We start from the raw sequence: 12,992 nt of genomic DNA, 5'->3' as shown, positions 1-12,992 counted from the left end.
TTAAAGAAAAAAAAAAAAAAACCAAAAAACTTTTGTCCCAAAAAAAAGGTTTCTGATGTCTCATAAAAGCCCTGAGTCGAAGGTGCCAAAAAAATCCAAACCTATAAAATTGATGAATAAGGACAGAAAATGAGAAGTTATTCTAATCCATTAATGTCCCCATGCAACAATGATACTTCCTCTGCAGGCTCTTCCAATTCTGTCATCCTCTTTCTTATGCTTCAAAATATATCTGGTATTCACCAGAATGGTATCAAAAACTGAAGGTTCTCCAGAATTTTAAAGCTTTTTTTCATAATGTTGCTATTTTATTCTGTCTTGGTTGTCTTTTGTGATCCAAAAGTATGTATCAATTTGTGAAAAATAGTTTCATTTATGTATACAATTGCTTTGAAATCCAATATCAGAAAGTGCCATTAAAGTGTCTTAATAAATCATATCAATAAAAGATAGATCAGAGGAATAAGATTGCCATGTGTTCACTCTTGCATATGAGAGTGATTTTTTTTTTAACCTCATTGATTGGTGAATAGAATTATAAATACGTATGAATGTGTATTTTTAAGCATAGAGATAGCACAGTAAGCAACATCCACAGATGCTATGACAAGGAATATATGTATAATATGTATTTCCATATATATTTCAGAATAAAAGAGAATGCTATTTCCTGATAAAAATAAATTTATTCAGAAGGTCAATATTTAATCCCAAAAGATAAAATAAATCATAACATTCAAAATTAATTTAAAACTATTTCTTAAATATATCTGAAGAAATTCAAGTTAGTTGGACTCTTTGCAAGAAAAGAAAGTAATTGCTTTTTTTCTTTTGTAAAAGGCAATATGCTCAAAGTTTATCTGGGGAAGCTTAAAAAAAATGATATTTTAAAATAATAATGAAAGACAGGAGTATCTTTTTTCCTCCCCAGGTAAAAAAGAAGGATTTTCTCAGCTGGATACTACTTTAGATGAGAAATTCCAAAGGAGAAAAGACTTTACATACCAATGGCTTCATACACAGCTTTTGGATTATGAAGCAACCAGTTCCAAAAATATAAAGTGGTGAGGTCATTGCCTTTAAATTAGATCTTTTTTTATTTTAATTTTTTCTTGTAAAGTGAAACCTAGGTTAATAGTTCTAAAACAAACATGATTTTGTAGCTCGCAGACAGTACACCGTATTTCCGAGTCTGAAGCATGATACCCTTTAGAATTGGTTTAGTAGTCATTGTACAGATACTTCTTCTGCAGTGATAATGAAATGATACACAGTGCAGATATATCTGCAAATATCCACATACCTTTATGCCAACAATGCAATGTTTTTTGTAAAGAGTATGGAAAAAACTGCTTATTCATCATATACTTTATAACTCTATTGGTATATAATATGGTTTTACGTAATTAGATTAACTGTAACATTACCTATATTGTTAGATTTGATTAAGGAAGTAAAAAAAACACTTTTAACTAGGTAGTATGTATTTATATTATGTCTTCAAAACACAAACCTAACTTTTTACATCTTCATAGTATACTTTAGTAAAATGTTGTAAACATGTTCCTTCTATATTTAATTTTGGTTATTAAACGGGTAAAATATCAATATCGGTAAAGAGAAGGTTAATCTCATTCCCTAAACTAACATGAAGACATAGTAAGTATATTTTGGTAATAAATTCAATATAAACCATTGATATCTTAGTGAAGTCATTAGTAGACACAATGCCAAGCACCTCTAATAAAACCAAACAAGGTGTCAGTAGGAAAGCAATTGATTTAGTGTAAGCATTTTAACTTTATTTTCATTAAAAATGTATTTAATTTGTAATGCAATGGAGTGCATATTGTTATGTTTTGTATGGAAAAATATTCCACATTTCTAAATTGTATCAATGACTGTAGGAAGTATATGTAGCACATATTCCTTAGCAAATATTTATGTCAGTCATGTTCCATGATAGTGAAACACTCTGAAAGTGTTTGTTTAAGATAACTGTCATGACTTTTAATTTGAATGAAAACACTGGAAAAGAACATGTAATGATGTTTGAAAGTAAGAAGACATGGAAATTTATAAAAGAATTTTTTTAAATGTTATGTTACATCTGCGAGTGTGTGCTATGCACTAGTATTTGTACTGATATTTTTTAAGACTATGATCCCATTTTCGAATGTGGCAAAAGTCCCACTGATCTCTGTTGTAACATAACTGGTAGACTAGAACAGCTGATACATTTATGTAACTGAAAACAATTTTAATCCTATGTAATGTGACAACTGATTTGGTTATAATTTATGTCAGTATACGCAAAAATTCATGCATGGTTGCATTTATTGACATTTATATTTTTAAATTAGTGTTCTGTCATAGGAACTAACAATATTATTTGTTAATAATGTCTTGGGTTTAGTGTTAAGTACAAATATTTTAATATTAATTACTCTGATACTTTAACATTATCAATTAATATTAATTACTCTGTTACATCTTAACCATGGAATTATTTTAAATAGCATCATTTCTACTTAAGCAGGAGTGCTTCCAGGAAAAGATTCTGATATTCAGGTATTTTAGTGAACCTAGTACAGTGAGATTTATTGAAATTTCTATTCTACATTTTTCCCAGCTGTCGTTTTTTGCCTGAATTAGATCCTGCGGTACGTGACAGTAGACGAGTACAACTTGTGGTAAGAACTTTTTCCTTGTGGGATTTTGCAGAATTTAGCTATGCCTTGATGGTGTTTTCAAATGCACACTTGTTGTAAAAAGAACCAGGAGATTTTTTTGACTGAATATAATTCTTTAATGTTGTCTCTATTTGGCAATCAAGTCACCCATTGATGGAGATCAGAAGAAGGTGTTTGAACACAAGAAGCCGTGCGTGTACATAGGGATCTCGTTTCGTAATTTGATACTGGTTTTGTTTTTTAAGACATCAAATGCTACTGTGTGTTTTTTAAAGCTTCTAAATCAACCTTTTAAAAAAATTAAATATGGTTCAACACTAATTACATTATTGACTGAAAACATGTATTCTTGTCAATCAGACAAGCTTAAATGTTCTTCAGTTCTGTAAATCACATACCTCAATCATTCTAATATGCCCACATTGTCATTTATTAAAAGACAGTAAGTTGGTCTAGCATAGTCCATTATTAAAAAAATTATATAAAATCAGACTTATTCCTACAATTTCTTTTCTATAGGTTTTACATGATAAAATACCCTCTACTCTTTCCATTATTCATTCTTTTCTTTGCAGCATTTAAAGTAAAATTGTATTTTCTGAAATGGGTAGTTCTTTAGGCTGGCAGGAGGGGGAATATAAGCGATTTAAAAATCTGAAGATTTAAAAAATGAAAAGACTCAGTGTCAGAGAAATCCAAAAGTTCTTTTGATAGCGAGCAGTATTATGATGCCTACAGGCTAATTTATACTCTATATATCTACACACACACATACACACTTTGTTGATATGATTATGTGGGGGTTAAAAAATAGGGCAAAAACTTACAAACTCTACAGAATTAGTGTCTTATATTCATATACATAATGCAAAATGTTGCATAAAAAGTATTTCCAAGTTAGATGATGTGTCATATGCCTCATTCTTTACTCTGAGCAATCTTGGCCCTTTCTAACGTCTGTCTTCTTTAGCTTCACCAATTATGCAATATGCATGCTTTGGAAACCCTTCCATAAACTCCTCTAAAATTCACTGTTGAAAAAATTATTTTGAGACATAGATGTTACTATTTTCTTTAAGTCATATTTTGTCAAAGATTTTTCTCTGGGGTGGGGTTTAGTGGCTGAAATCATGAACCAGGCAACCGTTGTGATGGGGTTTAGTTGTAGCAGTGCTAATAGTTATTTGTTAGGTAAAGTCTGAAACAGTAATTGCTCTAATTTGAGCAAATCATAATCTAATAATGTTATCTAAATTACACATTATGTAATTATTGGTAAGCATATGTGCACATAGGTAGATTGTATCTTATTTACAGTAAGCAGTGTGTCCACAAAATACTGCTGCAATCCCACAACAGTATTATGTGGTGTGCCCACATAACTGGAAATGTTATGGGATTGTCACAGCCCGTGCCACATAATTACATAGCTGTTCCACATGAATGAAATACAGAGAAAAATGCAATAGGAGGTCAAAAAATAGAAAAAGGAATAAAATGTATCTCTAATGCAGAAAGCATTACTATGTAGGCAATGAAATAATGATGTGGCTTGTACATATAGACAGCTGGAGAATTATGGTTTTAAAATTTATATGGGTTCTCTTAACATTTAAAGGTTGAAATGTGAAATGTGAACATAATCCTAATGCTTTTGCACAGTAACTCAGTTAAAAGCTCTGAAATCATGGCAAAATGAAGTTAACACCTAGCTGCAATCCTTATCAAAAAATAGTAGTTCTGGTAAGCTGAAAGAAAGAGGAAAATATACATTTAAAAAAACCAGATAATTAGAAGAGGAAAGCATTCCTGGGAATTTCCAGTAGTTTATTCAGATGCCATATGCTTGATCATAAAGTTTCCTGGTGTGTAATAGGATCCCTAACTTGTATGTGTTACATAAGCCTGCATTCCAAAAGTACTGGATTAATATAATTTTTAACTGATATTTGTACACATTCCAAGAATTTAAGAAATTCTTTCTCATGGATACAAAATGGTAATTCAATGGTTGCATATTAACAATAAAGTCTTAGCCCTTCTCACTGGGGAATAAACCCTATGTAGTAACCTGCAGTAAATCTAAGACCTTATTATGTTAATCTTGATCATTTTGATGATTTTGCTTACTACTACTATGTAAGTGCTTAGGAAGGGATGCTGACTTACAGTTTAAACTGGGCACTTGAAATTAATATGATTGTGCTGAGTGACAAACAGGAGAGAGTTCCTGATTCATCTTTGTATATAGTTTAAGTTACTTATATGGTTAACCACTTCACTGTTAATGAGTATCTCCAAATCACTAAGATATAACTTGAATTTAAAAGCACTTTTTACTTCAGAAGGTTACAGAATATCTTGAAAATTTGACATAGAACAGACAAATACTCAGATGCAGAGCTGTATTCAAGGCGAAGATTCCTCCTCATTGAATTTAATTTCCAATTAACTGGGGGAAAAAAAGAAAAAAAAAAAAAAAAAAGGTTTGTAGTAATAAAACTAAGGGCAAAAAGTCTGAAGAGTTAAATATGGTGATTACTACAGATGGAAGTCCAATACTGCACTCAGTGTAAAAGTGTACCAGTATCTTAAATTTCTTCCAAATCTTTGGCTCTAAGCTATAAATGTAAAAGGAAAGGTTTGAATTAACTTCAGAGAACTTTCAATCAGGTTCTTTACAAACCTGAAATTAAGTTTGGTCCAGTGATTAATACAACCTTAAATATTACTCTGACTGTAATTGGGTGAAAACACTTATCTTTATTTGAAAGAAAGTAACAAATATTTTACATCAGAGCACCAGACACCCCTATTAAAATCTATCATATAACACTGAATATTGTCTACAAGATAATAAGGCCTCAGGTTCTGTGAGGATAGGGATTAGATAATAATTCTGTGGAAAGGTTAGTTGTTTAAAATACTGTGTCCTTCTGGGTCTTTGGGAATTGAAACATTTGAAAACTTCTGCTGTGTGTTGAAACAGGTTAGATGGAAATAATGATCAATTCCATTGGTCTGAATTTCTCCGAGTATCACAATGATTGCATTATTTCTACTAAGGAAAGACTTTCTGTTTAAAGATTTTGAGCATATGGAGCTCTCACAAGCTTAAAGCAACTGTAAATATTAAGGCAAAAAATATAAAGAGTTGGCAGGATAAAACTGTAACTCTTTTCAAAGTTTCTTGATGCTGCTATGGAAGAGAAAATAAAATATTGATAATACAGCCTGCTACCTGTGCAAAGCAAAACTTTAAAATCATGATCATTAAACATATAAAAGGCAAGCATCAGAAAACAAGGGGTAAACTTTCTGTGCTGACACAAAGGGTACACAGTCACTAAGGAAGAGCGTAAAATCTCTGTAGCTTTGGAGTTTTTGGTTTGAAAATGCATGAACTTTTTCATGAATTTTACATTAAACAGTGACTGGGTAAGGACAAAGAAATGAAACAGGGCTCCGTTTCATCTGAGTTCTCTAAGTTAGACTGGACTACAAAGCCTGTCTGCATTGGTGCAATGCTGCTCTTGGTACAGTGAGCTGGTTTGAACAGGAAGTCTGGAGATCGTCTCATCCAGAATAGCCTACAACTTTAGAGTAATGGCATTTTCCTGAGAAAAAGGGAGCTGCAGGCTTCAGCCACTCAAGGAGGGAATTGAGACCCAGTCTCTTGATTCCTGATTGACTGGTCTAGCTACCACAATATTATGCAAAATTTTGGTGACATTACCACTAGCATAGTCTTTCCTTTTTGTTATTTTTTTTGTTGTTGTTTGTTTAAAAAATGGACACTACTCAGTTAGACACCTAGCTTCTGAAAGCATTTGGGACTTTTTAGCCCAGATAGAGGAATAATTTTATTTGCCTCCTGGTCTCCACTTCTGAAGGTCCAGAGACTTCAAAATTTAAGCGTGTCCATATTTTCAATGCTTCCAGCTGATGGGCTCTGCACTGGGGATTTTGTAGATTGCTCTTCTGCAGTGTCTGTTTTTTCCCTGTCATTGTTACTGGCATCTAGTCAGCAGTATTGTTAGATGGCTGCTTTTGAGGTTGAATAGTTTTTCATTTCAAGGGAAGGGTGTTCTTGTTGAGTAAATGTCATTTCTGCAAAATTAACAATTGACCATTTCCAATGTGTGGTATCTTCCAGGTCAGTATTTTTAACCTTTGTCCACGTGTTCCCAAAACAAGGACCCATTGCAAAAATGAAATATTATTTTCATTTCTATTTTGCCATATTTATGTGCAGGAAACATGCCTCTAGCCAAAATGTACTACCGCTGAATGTTAGAAGTTTATAATTAAGATAATATTCTTACCTAAAGTATAATTAAAATGCTGTCTGATGGTTATGGGTAATTAGCAAAAATCTAAAAGATTAAATTACTTACTGGGCCTTTAGCTGATTGAACTGATACATGTCCTGGATAAAACATAAATATTGCAGAAAATAATCCAATATGACATCTCTGACATTCAACTATAACTTAAAGTATAGACTGGTCAGTAAATGATCTTAAGCTGTTTAAGGTTTCATCAGCCATCTGCAAGATTGATTTTCTTCAAAATTACTGTACTAAAATGTTTTCTTTTGTTGTTGCACTGACTCAGATCACAAACCACAATTTTAAGATCGGCTCTTATTTACAAAAATGCTTTGACATAGTGCATTTGTTCAGCCTAAGCAACAATAAAGGTTTGTGGTATCATTTTGAAGAAGGTTGTTTGACAGTCCCTGTTTGTTTATTTGGGGTAATGTGAGCTGCATTCAGAAAATGTTATATTTTGTTTCATGATTGTGTACATTCTCTCCCACTGCTTCCAGGCAAGCCCTGTAAGCAGAGAAGACACGGATTTAGACCTTGTTTCCATGGCCAGTGGAAGTGCTTTGACTGAGAACAGAGAAAAAAATAAGCAGCCACACAGACACTCAGCCAGATCTTCAAGTAAGTTATGTTTTTTTTCAATATCAGTTTTAAAGATCACTTTTAAATGCTAGGTGGAACTGAGCGTGCTTGGAATCCCTAATAACACATGCTACTTATCCTTCTGTTTCTTTCTTACCTAAAACCTACGTTTTCTACAGTTCTGTTAAAAATTGTGTCATTAATATTACTAGACTTTCCTCTTGTGATTTTAACCCCGGGGAAGTTCCCTGTGGCGTATGCTAGGTCTGATGATGATCGAGTTCTTAAAAGATTTTCTTTTCTCTAAATTATAAAACAGAGTGTTTTTTCTAATGTTCTTTTTTTTTTTTTTCCAAAAGAGGTTTGTAAAATACATGTTTTGTTAACTGAATGCCAGAACACGTTTCGTTATCAAGCTACAGATTTCTGTCATGTTGATTACCAGTTACGCTGTAGTATATGCATCCTACTGAACTTACTGTAGTTCAGTGGCAGAGGATCCTTCTAAAGCCTTGTATCTTTACCACTCTAATATCACACAAATAAAAGAATCTATATATAGAAAAAATGAAAAATAATACTTGAAAGTCATAAAATGGTAGCATTTTAAGTTTCATGCTTTGTGTAATATAACTGAAGAAAATGTTATCATCTTTCTAATAATATGACATACTATATTTTGTCATTTGTGTATGATTTCTTTTCTAAATAAATAAAACTCCAAACCCCAAAACTGTATGTTACAGAAAATAAAAACAGTGTTAAATGACTGGCAAAATTATTGAAACTCCTAAAATTGTTTAGGTCGTAAAGTTTCTTGAAATGCTTTATGTCAAAATAAGAATCAGGTTATTTCATATATTATATGTAATTACTGGATTTGCTTATTTGTTATGTTTTTATATGTGCTGACTTTTCATTTTCAATGAAAAACAAATTAAAATTCAAGGGAAACATGTAAAAATACTTGATATCTCTATTTTTCTGACATACTCTTTAAAGGCTTTGCAATAAAGATTTATTTACGTTCTATTAGTCCACCACAGGCAAAAAATAACAGTGAGTACAATTTGTCCATGCTAACTTACTGGATTTACATTCCTAAAATTAGATTAGATAAAATTTATCATCCTAGTCTAAGTTAATTACATCCTTGGAGAAAGAATATGATTCTTTCTCTCTGCTGCCATCTTAGAAAAGAATGAATTGTGTCCTGAGTTTTCCTGTTTCTCTCCATTGGCTAGTGATGAAGCCCCACCATTTAAATTAGATGAGATTTCTAACTGATGAAATCCTGAATTTAGGTGAGACAAGTGTAAGCTACTGATGTCAATGGCAAAATTATCATTATATTCAGAATAGAATGTATGCATATCTTGAATAATTGAGTTAAATAGTATACACTGCATTCATATTAATGAATAACTACTGTTATAACCTACACTATACCTCAATCCAGAAAAATAAATAGGATCAAGCGCTTTCAACAAAGATAGGCAAGTCCTTCGTGCCTATGTCAGGAGCTTGGGAACAGTAAAGAAAAAAAGTGTCATTGTATTATACCTTCAAAAAGAAGAAACTAGGAAAGGAGCAGGAAAGAAGAGTCAACTGGCAGAATCATAAGTGTGAGAAACAGAGAGACAGTTTACATGCCTGGTAATCTATATGTATTTTCATAAAATACACACCTACTACAGCACAAATACATATTCATTCTCCTTTCAGTAGTCCAGGAACTAAGGAAAAAAAGGCCCGGGTCTTACATCTTCCTATATACATTTCTGTACATGCATCTATATAATGTTTTTCATCATGGATTTGAGAAATTAAACAGTGATGATACATTAAATTGTAATGCATATTATATATGAAACCAGACATCACTATTATCATTGTACAATTTATATGCAGTGTATAAATACCTTTATTATATAGTTCTATTTGCCAAAGACTGCTGCTTTTTAATGATCAAAAATAAATTATTAGCCCTGTGGTATCCTTAATCTGAAAACATTAGAAATTTGCCTTTATTTATAATGTATTCATTATAAAATACTATCCTGTTGTATTCGATCTCTTGGTTTTGCTTTCTGAAATATTTAATGAAGAAGTACAGCAACTATTTTAGTGATTTAGGAGGTGTATTCCCTTTGAGTTGGCCTGCACATGTATTACAGAAGAGCTTAGAAAAAAATCTGTGACCTTAGAGGTGCTCCGATTTGAATTAATTGTTAAATCAGGTTCTTGCGTCATTTTTTCAGGAGAATTCAACCTCAATGATTTGACAAGTTTTAATTAACAAAATGTTATTAAATTCATTTTGCAACATCCATGATCCTGATTGTTGCTCAGAATTCTTCTTAATTATTGGTAGGAAGTCTTTGGCAAACTGGAAGATATTAGTATATATCAGAGATATTAGTTGGGGATATAATATATATTTCTTATATATAATTTGTAATTCATTAATTGTATCAATTAATTGTTGAGATCCTCTGGGCTGAAAAGTGAGGTCTAAAAATGCAGGATAAATTATTTTTAGGTATGTTTACTCAAAAAAACCTCAAGTATGTATGATACTGAAATAAAATGCATTTTAAATACTGCAGGGACGTGACTGTACATGACCATGTTTTTCTAGAAACAAAACATACATTGCTTCAAAGTTATTATACTTTAATTCAGAGGGGTTTTAGAAAGGCTAAGTCAAGATTTTCAGAAATATTTTGAGGAACTGCCCAACTTTAATGTACTTTTTGTGGATCTTATTTTCCAAGGGTAGGTTCTTAGAATTCCTGGTGGAAGAATTTTAAGGGTTTTATCACAAATTTACTATTTTTTTCTGAAAAACCTGGGTGGGGTAAATTAAGCCTAAACTAACTAAATTCTGTTTCTTGACAAAACCAAATTAATTAAGGAATAAAGGAAATGCTGTGAACATCATATATCTCAGTTTAAGGAAAGCGTTTGTGTACTTAAAATATTTGATGTTGTTCCATGTTATATGTTCAAAGGGAAATTTGACTGTGGGTTAAATTCACCAGTATTAAAAAAAAAAAAAAAAAAAAAAAAAAAGAGAGGTAAAAAATATATATAACTTAAAGAAAAAGTAGTAGTTGTTCAGTTAGACTAATGAGTTACCCATCTAATTTAGAACCTTGCTTCTATTGAAGGGCAGTATGTTATGTTCTCAAACATACTAGTTTATATTCCTTCCAGAAATCGTAGTTATTTCTTTATGCTTCCTGATAACTAATTTTTGTTTTCTATTTTTTGAGGTGTTTTTTTGGGGTGGGTTGGTTTTGGTTTTTTTGTCCATTCTTGTCTGTCCAGATCTTAATCTCCGTGGTACCTTGTACCAATAAGTTGCAAAAGTAAGTGTGTTAGAATGACCTTTCACTGATTATATTTTCTACCTTTCAGTTTCACATAAACTTACATTGCTTTTGTAAAAAAGGACAGGAGAAAAAGTTCTTTTTCCTTGATGTATAATTTCTCTGTCTTACACACACATGAGCCGTGATGGTTAGTGGCTTACAGTCAGAGTTATGCAAGATTCAAGTATCAGTCCCACACTCATTGGTATTTTTATTAACTCCATAAATATTGGTGTGAATTGGTGTTTATATAGTTTTTTTAATCCTTTCCTGGACACTGGTAGTGTAGTCAGCACTACAAGATGGGCAATAGATGCAATATGCAAGATGGGCATAGAAATATTTTTGCAAGAATTGGAAGTAATTAATTTTTTTATAACTATCTAGACAAGTTGAATTTTTTTATACTAATGTCCAGTTTGTGATTAGGCTATGCCAATCATCAACTCCATTCTATCGTCCTAATCTGGTTCTGGCCAACCAATGCTGGACCTTTAGATGAGTCTCCTATATATTTACTTTGCCTACCTATCATCACAATTTGTGGTTTTCTTTTCTCTGCAAATCTTAAACCTTATTTTCATTGTACTTCTTGTGTTGTGAACTGCAATCTTTTGACAGAGATTTGAAAGTACCAGAATTTGAAAGATGAATGCAATGGGAGCTGTGCTTCGAATTGTTGTTTAAGATACTACCCAGAATTCTTAATTCTTCTCTTCCCTGAATTCCAGTCTTTCAGGGAGCCTCTGATACCAGCAAAATACTGCTCTCCAGTAATAAAAAAAAAGGACCTGAATTTTGTCATTCCTTAGTCACCCTAAGTTCAAAAAATGGCCCACAAATACTATCTCCACTACAAAACAATTATCAATTTCATTTCCCAGATAAATTCAAACTTTACCATTCTGTTTGTCAGTGAAATTAAATTAATGAAGTTTAATAATGCCTTTCTCACAAAGACTTCAAACTCAAAGGAAAAAAAACCAACCAAAGAGTAACTTTTCTTTTCACTTTCCTTTTTACATCTTTCTCTCAATTCTTAGTTTTCCTCTTGACAGAACGCCCACCTTCATTTTTTTTGCCTTCCTTTCTTTTGATAATGAGAGTCGGTAGAAAGTCTTCAACTTTGTTTTAAGCAGCGTATGGTACAGCTTCGTTTCTTAAAAAAATTTCTGCTTTCCTGCTCCTTTCTCCTTAGCATTACTGTTGTCTATACATTGTAGTTCCATAGCTGCTGTCTTTCATTTAGGATTTGTAAACGCCCTGTGTGCAGTAAACATCTCATTTTTAAGCTCTCTCTTCATGCCTTTACTCATATTTTACTGAGGGATTTCTGGTGGTGGGTGGTGGTTTTTTCTTTCTTTCTTTCCTCTTTTTTTTTTTTTTTTTTTTGGCTTGTGCAGTCTGAATTAGAAATTTGCCATGTTATAGAAACCGAGTAAGAAACCTCTTAGAAACATGGGACCAAATATAGAGGTACATATTTAGTAGTCCTTTCAATTTCTCAGCATTTACCTGCTTAGTAGACTTCCTAGAAAATAATGGTAAAATTTATGCTTTCTCCTTAGAAATATGTAGAAATTATGTAAATTTACAGAGAATGTTTACAGTACAAATTACTTATTATTGTCAGCAAAATGCTGAACCCAGCTTACCTTAGAAATCACAACTGCTGCCAAAGTTTTAGGAATAAAGCTGTCTCTTCTTTAAGTCACATCTGGTTATATGATGTTTATATGACCATGTGAATGTTAGTGGACAAGCATTTTGTCCAATAAAAGACAGTGACATGATTCCATACTATTAATATTTTTGTGCTCAGAAAATGAAGGCGTAAAATGGATAAGAAAGGGTTCTACAGTTATGAAGAAATTAAAATTTACCAGGCTTTGATACTTAGTAGAAAAGCACGAATATTGTTTTGAATGTTTTTTAAACATACTTTTTCCCACCCAGATACCTCTGTACATCTTACCAGAATACAAAATATGCCTCAGAAGAAAGAATGT

At 32.1% G+C, this 12,992-nt stretch overlaps 1 protein-coding gene across 1 annotated transcript in view; it reads left to right on the top strand.

The window, feature by feature from the left end:
* LRRIQ1 (leucine rich repeats and IQ motif containing 1) overlaps positions 1 to 12,992 on the top strand; it is a 113,956-nt gene that overhangs the window by 90,972 nt on the left and 9,992 nt on the right. Inside the window, exons 23-25 of the mRNA XM_074168290.1 lie at positions 932 to 1,064; positions 2,633 to 2,693; positions 7,525 to 7,645. Coding sequence (XP_074024391.1) covers positions 932 to 1,064; positions 2,633 to 2,693; positions 7,525 to 7,645 — 315 coding nt within the window. The remainder of the gene's footprint in view (positions 1 to 931; positions 1,065 to 2,632; positions 2,694 to 7,524; positions 7,646 to 12,992) is intronic.

The sequence above is a fragment of the Numenius arquata genome, chromosome 2, assembly GCF_964106895.1.
Source record: "Numenius arquata chromosome 2, bNumArq3.hap1.1, whole genome shotgun sequence".
NCBI lineage: Eukaryota > Metazoa > Chordata > Aves > Charadriiformes > Scolopacidae > Numenius > Numenius arquata.
The sequence above is the reverse complement of the archived record's forward strand: the minus strand, read 5'-3'. Positions and strand labels throughout refer to the sequence as shown.